This window comes from Rhinatrema bivittatum, chromosome 7 (genome assembly GCF_901001135.1).
Source record: "Rhinatrema bivittatum chromosome 7, aRhiBiv1.1, whole genome shotgun sequence".
NCBI lineage: Eukaryota > Metazoa > Chordata > Amphibia > Gymnophiona > Rhinatrematidae > Rhinatrema > Rhinatrema bivittatum.
The window spans coordinates 109,552,805-109,570,209 of record NC_042621.1 but is presented as its reverse complement, the minus strand read 5'-3'; the positions used below and the strand labels follow the sequence as shown (position 1 = coordinate 109,570,209).

Sequence of the window (17,405 nt, the reverse complement as noted above, 5' to 3'; positions counted from 1 at the left end):
GAGACCAGATCCCCTACGTGGTCTGGGACTGGCATACTGCACCCCAGCCGGAGAGACTGGCATCCGTGGTTACTACCATCCACTGAGGAGTCTGAAGAGGCAATCCCCAGAGAAGATGAGGAAGCGAAAGCCACCACTGCAAGGCGGCGATGGTAGAGGCCGAAAGCAGGAGAACAGTGTGAAACTGTTCAGACACCAGCTGCCAACGGGATAGCAAAGCTCTCTGTAACAGTCGCATATGTGCAAACGCCCAAAGAACGTCGTCAATGGTGGAGGCCATCGAGCCCAGAACCTGGAGGTAGTCCCACACCGTCGGGAGCGAGAGAAGGTTTTACACCTAGTCGATAACTTTGCAAGCCCGAGCGCGAGGTAGGGACACCTTGCCGATCCGAGTATCGAAGCGTGCCCCCAGAAATTCCAAAATCTGGGAAGGCTGAAGATTGCTTTTGGGAAAATTGACTATCCACCAGAGGCAGGCGAGGAGAGCTAGAACCCGATCTACCACCTGCCGGCAGCGAATCTCCGACTTGGCCCACACGAGCCAGTCATCCAGATAGGGGTGGACCAGGACTCCTTCTCGGTGGAGGGCAGCCTCACCACCACCATGACCTTGGTGAAGGTGCACGGCGCAGTGGCCAGACCGAAGGGCAATGCCCGGAACTGAAAATCCCGGTTGAGGATGTGGAAACGAAGATACTTCTGGTGATCGTGGCAAATAGGAATGTGGAGGTAGGCCTCTGTCAGATCGAGAGAGGCGAGGAATTCGCCGGGATGAACCCTGCGATGACCACTCAAGATCTCCATGCGAAAATGTGGGATCTTGAGGGCCTAGTTGACCCTCTTGAGGTGCAAGATCGGATGAAAAGCACAGTCCTTCTTGGGTACCATGAAGTAAATGGAATACTGGCCGGCGCAGAGTTCCTCCTCCGGAACTGGGACAATGGCGCTCATACTCAGGAGCCTGGTGAGTGTTTGGTCCACCACCTCCTGCTTCAGACGGCCGCAAGGAGAGACTACAAAGAGGTCTGGTAGGTCTCGAGCAAATTCTAAAGCAAAACTGTCTCGGACAATCTCGACAACCCACTGGTACGACGTGATTTTGACCCACTCCTCGAAAAACAGGGAGAGACGACCACCCAGAAAGGGGTCCGAGGAATGGGTCACCCGAAGTTCATTGTGGAGCTGGCTTTGGGGTGGCGCGCTGAGAAGCTCCTTCGCAGAAGGGCCTGCACCCACGAAAAGGCTGGGACCAAGATAGAGACCGGGAGGAATAACCTCTCGAGGAGCCACCGCGCCCGCGAGATGTATATCTCCGTTGACCCTGGAATAGAGGACGGGAGATCGCAGACGACAGATTGTTTCGGACGGTCCTCTGGCAGCTTATGAACCTTGTTTTCCCCCAAGGAGTTAATAAGCTGCTCAAAGTCCTCTCCAAAGAGCAACTTACCCTTGAAAGGCAACTTGCCCAACCACGCCTTGGATGACTGGTCCGCAGACCAATTGCGCAACCAGAGAAGTCTTCTGGCGGATACCACCAAGACCATCGCTTTCGCCTGGACGCGGAGGAGGTCGTACAGCGCATCTGCCCCATATGCGATGACGCCTTCCAACCATTCAGCCTGCTCCACCTCTGCAGACGGGAGGTCCTGGGTGCCGAGCAATTGTTGAACCCACCTAAGACTTGCCCACTGCATGAGACTGCTGCAGATAGTCGCTCAAACTCCCAGGGCCAGAACCTCGAAGATACGTTTTAGATGGGATTCAAGCTTACAATCCTGGACGTCCTTCAGCGTTGTCGCTCCCACTACTGGAATAGTGGTGTGTTTGGTACCTGCAGAGACAGAAGAATCTACTGTAGGAATTCTCAGTATGTCCAGGCAGTCCTCCGGGAGGGGGTATAGCTTGTCCATAGCCCTCCAAACACGAAGCCCTGCTTTGGGTGCTTCCCATTCTCGGAGGAGCAGCAACTTATGCATAGGATGGAAGGGTAAAGCACACGCCGAAGCCCTAAGTCCCGCCAGGACCAGGTCCATATCCTTAGGCAGCAAAGCCATCAGAGTATCTGCAGGGGACCCCTCAATCCCTAGCTCCTGAAGAACAATGGGAATGAGGAGTTCCAATTCCTCCCTCTGAAACAATCGGAGGACCCGGGGTCATCCCCTCGGGGGGGGGGGGGGGGGGGGAACGCCCCCTCCAAATCAGTGCTGGGATCTGGATCCGGAGCGACCAGAGGCGCCCGAGGATCAGGAATGGGAGGTATCCCCAGGACCACCCGCATCCGGAACGGCCCCTGCGGCTCTGGAGTCGGAGGAGCGGGCGGCGGAGTTGGCCGTGGGAGTTTCGCCGGCAGGGGACCTGGGGAAGGGTCCTCCTCCTCCTGCAAGCTGGCCAAGTAAGATTTGTGCATGAGAAGCACAAACGCTGAGGAAAAACGGGGCACAAATCGGGGGGGAACTCCGAAAAATTCAATTCCTCATCGCCTGGCAGCCCCAAATCGGGAGGCTGCTGAAACACCCAAGATGGCCACCGTTCCCGCAGTTTGCCAACCCGGGAACAGCCGTGCCATGCGGTGAGGAACGCGACCACAGGCTGGATTTACAAGCGCTGCCAAGGAGGGACCTTCCTCACCCAGCAGATGCGCATCAAGGGCTCACCACAAGCAGTGCAGGAATGTGGACGCGGCATCCTCACTGAAGAGGAGCCGCGATCTGCAGTCAAAATCAACAGAGTTGTAAAAAATCAGCTGCCGGCAGGAGCGGAGGAATGAACCCTGCACGCTCCTCTGCACTGAAGACCCGGGCTGTCGGCTTGTGGATTTATTTAGATACTTCCCTTCTTTCTTTCTTTATCTTTTAAACTAAGAGGGGGAAAGAAAAAAAGAGGAGCTCCAAGCCCCCAAGGCAGCCAGGGAAGTGGGGGGGTGAGGGACTGGACCACCAGTTTCACCCCCCACACCGAGGAAGCAAAATAGGGCTTAGGCTATGCCACACACACAAGGGGCCAAGCCCCCCTAAGCCCCGCAAGAGCCAGGAGACAGAACCGCCTCCTGTGATAGAAGAGACAGGCAGAGTCCGTCACAAACAAAACAAACTTTTTTTTTTTTTTTTTTTAAAACACTGGAAAGAAATTACTACTTGCTTGATCTTTAGAGCCAAAAGAAAACCAACAGGAAAAACAAAGGCTGACTAGCCGAGATCAGGCAACCGCAGGGTGAGCTGATCCATCTGATGGAGACAAATACTGAAGGCCCGCAGGGTAGGCTCTGTCCTGATATAGGATACCCTTTCAGTTTTGTCTGTCTCCATCTGCTGGACAGGAGGCTCAATCCACGGTCTGGACTGATCTGGGTACGTACAGGGAAAGGGGGGATTAGCGCCTATTTAACGCGTGTCCGACGGGGAGTGAATGAGTTAGCACTCATCACATGCAAATGCATGTGAATGAGGCTATTACTCATTCACTCCGCATTCAAAAAAAAAAATGTGCGCCTATCGCTCAGATATTAACGCCTGCCTGGAGCAGGCGTTAATAGCTGAGCGCACGTAGAAGTACGGAAAAGCAGAAAAAACTGCTTTTTGGTACTTCAATTTAAAAAAAAAAAACCAACTTTGGCAGACCGGTGGTCTTCATAACCGGCAGCTGCCATGGGGTCACGCAAGTGACCTTAACACCTCCTTGCTAGCGTGACCCCCTAATTTGCATATTGCATGGCTCCCTCCTTGCGGGCGCCCATGCATGCACTAAGAAAGCAGGCGCTGAAAAGTCAGTGCCCGCTTTCGGCAAAATTTATTGCAACGGCCCCAAGGTGAGCAGAGTGCTAACATCTGGAAGGGCAGAAAAGGCTACCAATACAAGGGTGAACCCTGCAAGCTTAAGAACAATCCTGAAAGCTCAGGCAAAAACCGAGATCTCACTCTCCAGCCCTTGGTTAGTAAGGTTTCCACTTCCTGGATGAGAAAAAGGAAGGCAACCCCTAAAAATGAGCAATTTTATGTCGTTTACACATTAAGTTACTGATCAAAATAAATAGTGGACAGTGGTTAGGACGTGATTTTCTGCAGCTAATGTCAAACAGTTATCTTCTAATGATGTTGCTTAATTCCACTGATAACATCCACGCCAGGAAACAAAAAAGAAAAATTATCCCCAGCTTTCTATTCTGTTTTAACTGTGCAGTATCATAACTCAATGTAAAAATGCAACTGGGAAGTATGCTTGGTTACAAAGTATTATCAATGGGAAAAAGGAGACAATATTGCCCTTGTATAGGTATGTTTTCAGTTCTTGGAGGTCATACTTTGGTAAGGATACTGAGAGGATGGATACAGTTCTGAGAAGTGCCACTAAAGTGGCACATGGCCTGCTTCACAAACACTGCAAAGAGGCTTAAAACATTCAAAATGTAACCACCAGAGGAAGGCAGGGATGGGGAAATATAATAAAAGCATTCAAACATTTGACAGGCCACAGCAAAGTATGGGAACATGAGATTTTTCCATAGAAAGGAAATTCAAGAAGAGACTCAAAATACGAAGTTGCAGAGAAGAAGATTCAAAAGAAACATGAGAAAATATTTTTTGAGAGGGTGATAAATGCATGGACGTCTACCAGCAGATGTTATATCAACCAAAACTGGCAGAATCTAAATATGCTTGAGACAGACACAGAGCACAGTGATAAGAGCAGGTGTGGGATAACAGGCAGAAAAAAATGAGGAAGGGAGTTCCGTCATAAGAAACTTTAGAGGGCTCAAGAGGGAAGAATACAAGTCAATGTGCAGAAAGTAGTGACAGCTGCATCAGCCTTCCAAAAAGGCTGGAATAACTTGTAAGGAGCAGCCATAGTAGAGCTGAAGGTTCAAACAGCAGCCTACCTAACCTTGGTAACTGTTTGGATTATTACAAAGTTTGGGGGTAAAACATGGGAGGCTTGAGTATTGGTTTATGTATGGGACTTATAAAAACTGAAGAGGACGATGACAATGCCTAGAATGGCTTACCAGCCAAGGAAATGAGGCCAGTACTGCAACATAATTTAAACATAATTGGGATAGATGCAGAGCGAGCACAGTGGTAGGAATAGGGTTCTGTAAAAAGACATGGAGGGAGAAGCATTGAAAAGATCAGCCAGTTAATTCACGATGAATCATTGGTTTGGAACTGTCCCTTATTATGGCTATATAGACCCTCAAGACATCTACACTCAATAAAAGCCTGCCAAATGTACTTTAGGATTTGCCAACAGTGACTCTTCCTAGTGGTCTCAAGACCTCTTCCTAGTGATACAGAATGGATACAACTTTGCCAAAACAAAGTCACAGAATTCAAGAAAGCATGTGATAACGTTTTTCCAAACAGGATGTACAGAGTACATTGCTGCATGGAGCCCAGAGAATTGGGCAAACTAATAAGAAGAATGGACATCATATGGAGTGTGATTATAAAATCTTTTACGATGTGGTTGCAGAAATATAAATAAAAGGGGAAATTAGTTACAATAGGATACACTGATATGATATTGTTGTGGAGAGAGGTAAAAAAGGTTTATTGATGTTGCTGAGAGAGAGTTCTAAAGGAAAAAGTAGAGATTAATGTGAATGATAAATAGTAGGATTTATTTTTAGAAGGGGAAAATTGTTTTAGCTACACATTTTTATTTATTAAAATTAGCTATACATTTTTATTTATTAAAATTTTATATACCACTTGTAAATCATGTTAACTAAGCTGGAATACATTAAAAATAGAAATAAAACAAACCAGGGGAATACAATAAAACTAAATTAAAATCACAATCAAAGAACAGTTTTAATAATACAATTACCTAAAATAAAATAAATATCAAGTTTAATGTGACATGTGAATTGTTTGCTGTCTAATGATATGAAAATTGTAAATAAAAAATAATTTGAAATTCTTGCTTATAGAAAATGTGATATCCCTAATAGTTAGTTGTGTATTATACTGTGGTGTAATATAGGGATTGTTATATATACCTTTTTCTCTAAACAGATTACATACATTCAGCTTTGTAAAAAGCACACACTTATGAACTGTCTCAATAACCTTCTGTGACATCAGAATTACTTAGCTCTAAGACTCTCATGATGGTTTCAAAGAGCTAATCACGGGCTGATGCCTGCATTCTGTTTAAAACGCCGCTGTTTAAAATAACTTAAATTGAAAAAAAACCCAATGATATTTACCTTATACCGGAAGACGCATCCTTTCCTTCGGATGTCCCAAAGCTGTGAGGAATGGAAGAAGAAAATATGCTTAGTTACAGAAAAATAAAGGGAGGAAAGTCTGGATTTACTGGGGCCAATGCTAATAGGATATTTGCTTCTTAAATATTTAACAGTGGACAAGGGATAGGATACATAGCAAGCTCTACATATTACTTGTCTTGCAATGAGAAGCTTATCTGATATGAACCATCACAGTGTTCCTGCATCCTTCCAAGTTGGCTGAAAATGGCTAGGTGTTAGGTATGAGCTGGGAAGTACCCAAACTTGACCCAGAACCCCTCCCTCCCATAAGCAGCTCGCCATACTTAAGTCTTTTCTATACCGAAATACATGTAAACATATCGGTTCACATCGAACAGGGGCATTACTATATTAGAACATATACATCTCCCCTGCACAGAACTATGCACTCCCATTAAAATACACTCACAAACCCTGGCTCACCTTAATGTTTGTGTCCATGGAACCTGAGGCTATGTACTCTCCATAGGGGTGAAAATCAAGGCTACAAATGTTGGCTTTATGCCCCATTAATGTCCGAAGAACTGTTCCATAAGAAAAAAAAAAGGGAACAAAACAAAACACAGGAAATTTTCATCAGCTACGTTCTTACTTCTTACAAATGGAACAGACTTCAGTTATTCATCTGTTTATGGTGGTAAGATTTCTGACAGCTTCAGGGTATATTCTGTGGCTAAAATTTAAATTTACTGCAGTTTGGCAAGATGCAGGCAATCAAATACACATCAAAAAATAAGCAAAATATATCCATTATATTGTGACCTAACAACTTAATTATTCTGTATCTTTTCCGTGGTCAGAAGGTCATAACATTCTGACATAGCACAAGCTACACATCTTAGGAGTAAGGTTTTTCTCAAGAAGGTGGTCCAACAGCTTGCACTGGGTGCTTTTTTTTTTTTTTTTTTTTTAATTTCCATGCAAGTGTTTATTTAGATTTCTAGAGGGGGAAAAAATATCTTTGACTCTTCCCAGATAGAGAATTTCCTGCGTGATAAAGTTTCATGAAGGTTATGTTTCCTCTTATAAATCGGAATTTATGGCAGGTGCAAGGGTTTATGATAACGTATCACAGCTTTGCTGGATAAACTTCTTAGATTTTTGTATTAAGGGCATAATTTTCCTGTTTTCTTGTCCCTCTAGTCACAGTCTTGAAATGTGCGTTCCCCTGGATTTGTTTTTCATCGTTTATATTTCTTAAACTTGATTTGTATTTTTTTATGGTTTCCTTGTAAATCAATTTTGAGAAATAAAAAATCATTCTGTACAATTATTCTAAGAAACATTTTCTTTTTAGAGACTGAAAATGTTAATGCTACCTCTACCAATCTTGTAACAGAGTCAAACCTTTCTGGGTCTCTGTCAAACAACAATTACTGTTTTCATACTATTTCAATGCAAATCCACAAACTGACCTGTTTACATTCATTAAGCATAGTTTCTTTTTCCCATATTAAATTAGAAAGTACAATCATACATTTTCTATGCAATTATGGTCGAATTTTAAGGGCCCCATGCACACAAATATCAAGGTTTATGTGCATGGCTGGGCCTTGGGTGCATCGCACGCATTTTACAACGGACCGAGCCACGTGTGTAAACCCTAGTATGCGCAGAAGTGCCGGGCCTCTCCAAAGGGGCGGGCCGGGACAGCGCCATTCGACACTAACTTGGGGAAGCACATGCCGGCAGGCAGCTGGCGCACAGAGATTACTTCTGCTCCAAAGGGGCAGTAAGTACTAGAATAAAAAGATTTGGGGATAGGTAGGGTTTAGGGGGCGGGGAGGAGAGAGAGGGGAAGAGGAAGGAAGGTTAGGTAGGGGGGGTAGGGAAATTCCCGTCCAGTCCGCTCCTTAACTGGGGTTTACGCGTGGCTGGGTCAGTTGTAAAATGCGTGCGGTGCACGCAAGGCCCAACCACGCACATAAACCCCAATATCTGTGTATGCGGGCTTCTTAAAATTCGACCATAATTGCTCCCTAACTGGAGTGGGCTGGGAGGGAACTGGGGGAAGCCCGATTATGTCGCTGCGCATAATTTGCGAAAATTCCTCTGTGCACCGCCCACACATGCGTGCGTGGATTTTAAAATCCGGCGCGCATGTGTGCGTGGCTGTCTGATTTTATAGCATGCACGTGCTGGCACACTCATATTATAAAACTGGTGTGTCCATGTGCGCGCTGGGAACCACGCGCTGCTTTTAAATTCAACCCCTTAGTGTAGTAAATTAATAGAAAAAGTAAAAAAAAAGAAAAGGGTAAATAATGCCAAACAAATTTAAGACAACATCACTACTAGTGGCTCACAAAAATTAAAAAAAATGTTTTGTGACATGTCAATTTATCTTTAGAGAGTCACATTTATATTAAATCATGCCTTCAAAAGTTAAAATCTGAGGGGGGAAAGAGAGCAACTCATGACTAATATTAAACTGTGAGCTTGTGACAGTAGGAAAAATAAAATAATATATCTATAAGACACCAGGTTGGTCTGAAATTTATATATCTGAAATTTGTCAATTTTCCTAGCATGGAAGGACTTGTTAGGCTTGACCTTGTAGAGAGGTATTTAGTGGAAATTTTGAAGTTCCCTAATGAAAATCTACCTCAACTGCCAAAACATATTTGTCCAAGAGGGTGCATAAAATATCAGCTATAAATGTTGTCTTAATTCCTGTGAAAACTTTAATAAGTATGTCTCCTAGGGAAAGTAGCATGCTCAAAAGACTTTGGTTATGTGTCGGGAGATTTTACAACTTTTGTTTTTAACACTATATATACGGTTGCTGTGGAAGATTAAGGTAAAATTACTACTTGCCTGATAATTTCCTTTCCTCTAGGACAGGCAGGCCAGTCCATACAAATGGGTTATGTACGCCAACCAGAAAATGGAGGAGATCAACTGACTCGCTGATGTCACACTCATAACACTGTATTGACATCAGACTGACCGTATTCCTGGAAAAGCCAACTATGGACAACTGAACACTACTAGAACCTTAACTTCGACATTATACATTTCCTTCCCCAACTTTTTTTTTCCCCCACTTCCAGTACAGTGAGAATCACTGGACTCAGAACAGAAGGAAATGCCGTAACCTTAGCAGGACAAGAAAGCACACACATACCTGAAGATTCTCATCAGCCTATGATTCCTCCCTCTGAACATGACCCTGTAAGGTCAAAAAGACAGACAGTATAGGCAGCCCAGGGCAGGAGTGTGGACTGGCCTGCCTGACCTAGAGGAAAGGAAATTATCAGAAAAGTAGTAATTTCACTTTCCTCTACAACCAGGCAGGCCAGTCTACACAAGTGGGATGTACTAAAGCTACTTCCTCCCAGGATGGGAGGTTGACTGTGCTCCTGTCAACACCGCTCTTGCAAATGACAAGTCTTCCCGAACCTTAACATCCAAATGATAATGCTTGGAGAAGGTGTGTAACAAAGACCACGATGTCACTCTACTGATCTCTGCGCTCAACACTGCCTGTGCTCTAGTCGAATGAGCCCTAATCAGTCTGGGCAATGGCTTATCTGCATCTACAAAGTCGCTGTGACTATATGCTTAATCCAGCATGCCACTGTGATGCAAGAAGCTGTTTCTCCCTTCTTCACTCCATGAAGTACAAAGACGATCCATTTTTCAAAAGGTCTTAGTAAACGTGAGATATCGCAACAGATGTTACCGCACGTCTAAAAGACGCAACATCTGAAATTCGTTCTCATCTTCAGCTCTATTCAATGATGGTAAGAATAAGGACCGATTCAAATGAAAATACAAAACAAAGTTCGGCAAGAAGGAAGATACATTTCTAATTTTAACTCTGGTATAATCCTTAAAAAAGGCTGACAAGAAACAGCTTACAACTCTGAAATCAGTCATGCTGAACATAGGGCGACTAAAAACACTGTTAGCAAATGCAAAGGAAGCTGATGAAGAGGATGGAATGTGGGACTTGCCAATAAGGTCAGCACCAGATTCAGATCCAAAAGCAGTACTGGAAACATCTGAATGCAGAGGGTCTACCTTGAACCAGACCCTGTAACAAGCCAAAACTGCCACCTGCACCTTTAGTGTACTAAGGGCCAACCCCTTAATTAAACCTTCTTGCAAAAGTTCCAGAATCAAGGGCACCGCCACTCTAGAGGGGAGATACTGCCTCTCCAGATACTAATGCTCAAAAATTCATAAAGTAAGAAATTTGCAGTGAAAATAGAGCTGAGGGTGGAGATGCACACATACGCAGACATAGAAAATTTTCGAGCTTGCATTATAGTGCTCACCGTCACCACAGAATAACCTCACTTCAGCAATCAAGCCCTCTCTTGGAGAATCGGCCCCTGTTGCAAAAGGCCCCCTCGGAACGATAACTGCAACAATCACACTGAAAGTCCGCGCCCAGTTTGGGGTCACCAGAAGAATTAAGCCCGAATGATGGGCTATCTTCTGCAGCAACCTGCTGACCACGGGCCACGGAGGAAACACGTAGAACACGTGGTCCTGCAGACACCTTTGTATGAGAACATCAACTCTGAGCTTCTGATAATCCTGTCTGCAACTGTAAAAGTGATGCACACCTTTGCATTCTTACAGCTCATTCATTCCCAGACCTACCAATAAAATACTTGATACTAGAAAACTGCTAGGGCCTTGTTTCTGCTTGCAGGCAGGGATGGCCTGCCACTGAGATAAACAGCATTATTAATAGAAGTGTCAGTATTACATGACTATTCTGTACCATGTAAGGAGAGAGAGATTCATTGAGTACCAAAAGAGGTAATTAGAAACCAAAAAAATGTGGCCTACAGATATCGAAACAATCCTAATTGTTTGGGCACCACTCGCCTGCTTAAAAAACAGAACATCCAAAATGGAAAAATGTGATGACCTATAATTATTGATAAGGCTATGAAAGTACTTGCATGCTGGTAGCGCCTACTATGAGGTCTGTAATGGTTTTGGAAAGCAAAGAAAAGAGTTGAAATAGATGAAAGTGCACACACCTAGTGTTCTTGTATATTTTAATTATTCCCCTTAATTTCTGACATTAGCTTGTGAGGATATCTTCCAGACCCTCAGTGTGAATAGATAAAGTTATAGAAGATTCCACTCCACCCCATGAAAAACAGATGGCTTGTTTCCTTGGAAATCCCCTGACTCCAGAAGCCCACCTGCCTCTTCATATAAGCAAACTGCCATGGAATTAACAGAGAAAATCTGGACCATTATTTCTATTACCAAGGGTGGAAAATACAAAAAAAAACAGATTCTGGTGGAGGAAGTGACATCACCTCCTAGGATGGAAGTCTGATCTATTAGCTCCCATTAGAAGTGATATAAAAATAAAACTTTAGAAGACTGAGACACAGAAAACCTCCCTGAGAAGTACTTGCCAGATTCTAATTGTGGGAGATGGAAACCTGTAAGAAAACTTTGGAAGGTAAACACCTTTTTGAGCCAGGCGATACAACCACACGACGCATGAGCAGGTCGCAGGAACCCCCACCTAAGTCCAGCCAGCCTCAGTACCCAAGGGCTCAACCTGCGGGGAACGAGGGCTGGTATTGGCAAAGCTCCAGTTGGCCTCTGCTTTCCACTTGGCCTCACCTCCCGGCAGTGGGTACCTGAGGGGGTTTCCCCCATAAGTGGCACCAGCACCACCTCTGGCCAAGGGTCTAACCTCTACAACAGGTTGCCAAGGCCATGCATCCAGCAGAGGCTTCCGCCATCCAGGCCATTCCGGGCCTGGATCTCAAGATTCAGGAGCAGCAGCGGTTCCTGGAGGCATTGGCAGCTTCCATAGAGCGCCTAAATGCCCAATTGGATTCACACCTGGTGGATCTGGCTGCGCTGAAAGCCATCCCTGAGCTTGTGCAGAAACTGCAAAATCTACAGTCGGCCTTAGAACTTGTGGTGGCAGATGTGAACCATCTCGCCACTCGCCAGGACTCCCTGACCCAACCCAATGCCCCACCACCACCCCTTGTGGCTTGTGTGCCAGTCCCCGATTCCAGTCGGGTGGCCAGTCCTTTGCCAGCACCGTCCCATTACGCAGGAAACCTAACGGTGTCGGGGATTTATAAATCAATGCCATATTCATTTTACCCTTCAGACAACGCTTTTTCCGAATGACTTAGTCAAGATGACCTTTATCCTATCCTACCTTGATGGCAAGGCTTTGACTTGGGCTTCCTAACCCTGTGGGAACACACAGATCCCTTGCTTTTGAATCTCCCACAGTTTAACTCTGCATTCACAAACAGATTTTTGAGGAACCAGGTAGGCTTCCCGCCATGGGCTCTGATCTCCTACATTTACGCCAAGGGACTCGCTAATTAACTGACTATGCAATTGAATTTTGAACCCTGGCCACGAACTAAATTGGCAGGGGGGACAGCTTACACGCCATCTTCTTGGAAGGTTTAGCCCCCAGGACTAAGGATGAACTTGCGACATGAGAACTTCCCACCTCCCTCTTCAGTCTCATCGATCTCACAGGGAAGAGAGACAAACTTTTCCAGGAGCGGGCCCGGGAAATCCGTTAACTCAGAAGGGTCACTCTAAGGAACCACTCTCTTCTAGCTATGACCTCTCCTCGCCATCGGGGAATCCCTTAGAGGAACCCATGCAACTGGGCCGTATTCATCTCACGAATGTCAAGAGGACTCTAGCCGTCAATTAGGCTGTTGCCTCTATTGTGGGAACTCTGGTCACCTACTGTCTCAGTGCCCGGAAATAAAAGAGATAACTCCATGCCGGGAGACATTAGAACCAGTAACCCTCGGTCTTGCTACCGCATCGCACTTATTCCTGTTACCAGCCTCCCTGGAACAACCCTCCCCCCCCCCCAACCTGTTTTGCCACCCAGGTGTTAGTGGACTCCAGTGCCAGTGGGGAACTTTATACCAGCAGGAGCTCGTGGACTGGTATCAGATTTCCACATTTCCCCTGACTCCACCTTTGGCTTTTTCCTCTGTTCATGGAGTCTTCCTTCCCAGCTTGGTGACACAGACCACACTGCCACTTAAGCTGAAAATTGGGCCTGGTTACTCAGAACTCATCTCCTCCTACGTCCTTCCTAAAGCTGTGATGCCATGGTTGCAACAGCACCAATCACAATTTCACTTGCCCACGACCGATCTCATCCAGTGGGGTCCGTGGTGCTCAGAATCTTGTCTAAGATTGGAGGAGTCTCCCCGTTTGTTGGTCATGGCTACTGCTCTCCATAACCCTCTTCTCCCGGGTAAAAGGTCTCAAGAGACTCAAACCAACTCTTGCTCTCTCCGAAGAATATTTTAAGGACCATCTTCGTACAGCTAAAGGAACAGCTAGCTCAAAAAAAGGCCGAACACGAAGATCTAGTAAGAGAACATAACCGAGCTATGAAAGGATTCGTGTCTGTTTTGACCTATAAAGAAGAGGAAATACAGAATTTGCATACTCTTCTACAACTAGAGATGGAAAGGCCGCTTCCCTCTTCAACTCTTTCGGCCTGTTGAGACCATGGGAATACCAAAATTGGCCTTACCCCGTCTGGGGGTTCAGTTTCTTGTCAGAACGACCCTGTAGTGCCTATCCCTCTGTCCTCTGCAGGATTTTTGTTCCCAAAATTGCATGAACTAGGGGACACAACTAATTGGTCTACAGACCTTGCCGTTTCTAACCAGGAGAACTATTGGGGCCTTGTGGATGTCGACAGTCGGTACCCCGGTCACTCAGACCCTCAGGAGGGGGACAGAGGAGGGGGTACGGTTATGTTGGCCGGCCTCCGTCACCAGACATTGCGCCGCTGCAGTAGGAGTGGGCCCTGGCTCCCCAGCAGTGAAGGGGAGGTGGCTGGTGCTGCCCTCTGGCTTCGTGGCCCTGCGTGCTACTATCGCTCCTTGGGGCACGGGCCACCGACTGCGGCTTCCTTTTCTTTCGCAGGAGATGCTGCCATCTGCTCTTTGCATCTCGGCCCTTAGGCATGCGCGCCTCCCTAGCTTATTTAAAGGGCCCAAGGCAGGGAAGGGATGCTGGCTCTTCCTGATGATGTCATTGATCCGGGACTATGTAAGGCAGGCTCTGGCAGTCAGTTTGCCTTGGCAACAGGTCTCCACACTACTCTGCTGTGCGTTTCATTGCCGATCCAGCTCCTGCCTTCTTTCGGATTGACTAACTTGGCTTGACCCAGACTTGAACCTATGAACCTTACTGCCTGCCACCAACCTTCAGCCTGAATCCAACCTAGCCTACAGTCGCCTGTCCTCGACCTTGGCTCTCGTCTCGCCCCTTACTGGGATCCTTCCACTCCGCTGCATTCCGCCCTCTGGACACCTCTCCAGGGATCATCCACACAGAGGCCAGTCTAAGTCCAGCTGGCCCCAGTACCCAAGGGCTCAACCTGCAGGGAACAAGGGCCGGTACTGGCGAAGCTCCAGTTGGCCTCCGCTTCCCACTTGGCCTCACCTCCCGATGGTGGGGATCTGTGGGGGTTTCACTCATAGGTGGCGCCAACAACACCTCGGGCCAAGGGTCCACCTCCGCAACACAGCGGCATCAAAAAAGCAATCAATGTTAGGTATTATTAGGAATGGAATGGAAAATAAAACAGAGGTTATCATAATGCCTCTATCAATCCATGGTGCAACCACACCTTGAGTATTGTGTGCAGTTCGGGTCATCTCATCTCAAAAAAAGATATAGCAGAACTAGAAAAAGGTGACCAAAATGATAAAGAGGTAGAATGGTTGAACAGATTAGACAGACTAGATTGCCGAGATGAGCTATGACAGAGGTTCTATAAAATCTTGAGTGGGGTGGAACAGGTAAACCAGGAATGGTTATTTAACCTTTTAAATGGTACTAAGACTAGGGGACACTCCATAAAGCTAAAAGCACATATAAAACAAAAAGGAAAGAATATTTTTTTTACTCAGCACACAAACTGTGGAATTTGTTACCAGAGGAGGTGGTAAAAGCAATTAGCATAGCTTGGTTTCCAAAGGATTTAGGAAAGTTCCTGGAGGAAAATTCCAAAAACCATTATTAGCCATGTAGACTTGGGAAAACCACTGCTTATCCTTGGTTATAAGCAAGAAGAATTGAGATCCTGCTGAGTACTTGGGATCTGAATTGGCTACTGTCAAACAGGATGCTAGGCTTGATGGACCTCCAATCTGACAAGTGTGGCAATTTCTTATGTTTATGATTCCTGAGTCTTCCCCCTTACAGCTTCACATCATGACGTCTACTTCTACCTGCGTGCGCAAGGTGCTCAAGTTTGCACCCCCTTGCGCATGCAGACCCCAGATTTTATAACATGCGCGCGGCTGCACACACATTATAAAATCGGGCGTAGATCTGTGCACACCGGGTTGCGCACACAAATCTACGCCCGCGCGTAGGTATGAATATCTGGCCCTTAGTGCAAAGGGCCATAGGCACTGAGGTACTCTTCAGTGAGGCCTGCCCAACAAGCACTACCATAATCAGCTCCCTGAACTTTCAAGATTCCTGGCAAACAAAGATCAAAGTTGGTCTTTCTCGGACCAAATTGCTGTAGGTGACATATTGGAGTGGATCCTTTAGACAGATGTCATGGGCCACTCCCAAACGCTTGTAGCATTCAGGATGATAGTCTGTTAGGAACATCTTGAATGCAGCTGAGGCACCTCTAGAAGCATCTGGTCTGCTTCTCTGTCAGGGTAAAGATAATTAACAATGAAATCAAACAATGAAGAAATGTTCTTTTTGAAAGGATGACAGAATAAAAAGGGGACAGACAAGTGGGCCTGTAGGAGTCCAGTGCCACAAATTAAAAAACTGCTGTGGTGGCAAGAGCAAAAATGAAGAAGAATCAATACAACTTACTAAAAAGTTGCAAAACTTGATTAGGGAAGACTATAAGAAAGGAACTAGGGCGAAAACAAGGAAGTCCTGGCATGCAGAAAATATCAGGTAAGCACTTGCAAAGACAAGGGGAATGGGAGCAATTTTCTAAGAGCCAACCTGTCAGGTTGGCTCTTAGAAACCTGACAGATCTGGTTCTCCTTCGAGCTTTGAATGCAAGGGTTAATTTACAAGAAGCTTGTTTCTCTAAAAGCAGTGCTGAACCAGGATCCGCACTCTTTATTCCCTGTGATGTCAGTCTATGCCTAGGCATACCAAGTTACTTCACCAGTATTTCAGTCAAGAATCCAACTATTTCTTGCAGCAGCCGAGCTTAACCTTACTGTTCCACAGTGCAGCCATCAGCCATTACATTGCCATAACTCTGGGCAATCCCTTCTTAAACCTTCAAGGGTGGGCCATGTCCAAGGCTGACAATGCTCTGAGGCTGCTTCAGTTTAAGCCAGTTTGTGGTTCCACATGCAGGGAAACAGCCCTAAACCAGGCAGACCCCTGGTTCAAGGCCCACTAGAGTAGTTTTCGCCTTGAAACAACCTAGGTGCAAAATCCTAATTTTCAAAAGAAGGTTTGTGCATACTTTCCCTTTGAAAACTGCCATGGTCAATGATAGACTCATCAGATGTAGCAGGTAGACCTTTTTCACCGCTCATCGCTAATGAAGTCTCGGCTCTGACAAACACATTGACCATTCTCCACAGACTGAGTTGTCCACCAGTCACTTTCCGCCAGCATTAAGCATCGTTTGTTTCCCTGAAGAAGGAGAGTACTCCGAAACATTGCAGTGTCGGACAGAATAAGACGTTTACATCAAAAAGCCCGGCCTGACTGTGGACTGCACAAGCATTGGAATCGTCAACACCATTCAAAAGTTTGACCAGAAAGTGGACTTTAGCCTATCTTACTACACATAAATGCATGACAGCTTCAGATTGAATAATCACCGACTTATATAGTGACCAGTGATTATAAAAAAAAAAACAAAACCCTAGTGCTCCCTAGAGCTTTACTAAAAAAAAGCTCGTAACCCCTAGCGGCACTGTATGAGGTCACTATAAAGTTAAAAATTTCTATTTACCCTTGTATAATTTTGTAGCTGGATTTAAGATATATTTGCTATTTATTAGTTCCTAGCTATTTCTGGATTTTGTTTTTTATGGTACAAAGTACTGCAGATTTTGTTCCTGCTTTTTGTGCGAGTACAATTTCTCCAGAAAAGAAATGTAGCTTTAAAAATATAATCTAGGTA

General features: G+C 45.6%; 1 protein-coding gene across 3 annotated transcripts in view; it reads right to left on the bottom strand.

The window, feature by feature from the left end:
* Positions 1-17,405, bottom strand: part of KATNB1 (katanin regulatory subunit B1) — a 172,954-nt gene that overhangs the window by 106,342 nt on the left and 49,207 nt on the right. For all 3 annotated transcript variants that reach the window (XM_029608925.1, XM_029608924.1, XM_029608923.1), the window contains exons 5-6: positions 6,692-6,792; positions 6,206-6,247 (exon numbers count right to left, since the gene is read on the bottom strand). In XM_029608925.1, coding sequence (XP_029464785.1) covers positions 6,206-6,247; positions 6,692-6,792 — 143 coding nt within the window. The remainder of the gene's footprint in view (positions 1-6,205; positions 6,248-6,691; positions 6,793-17,405) is intronic.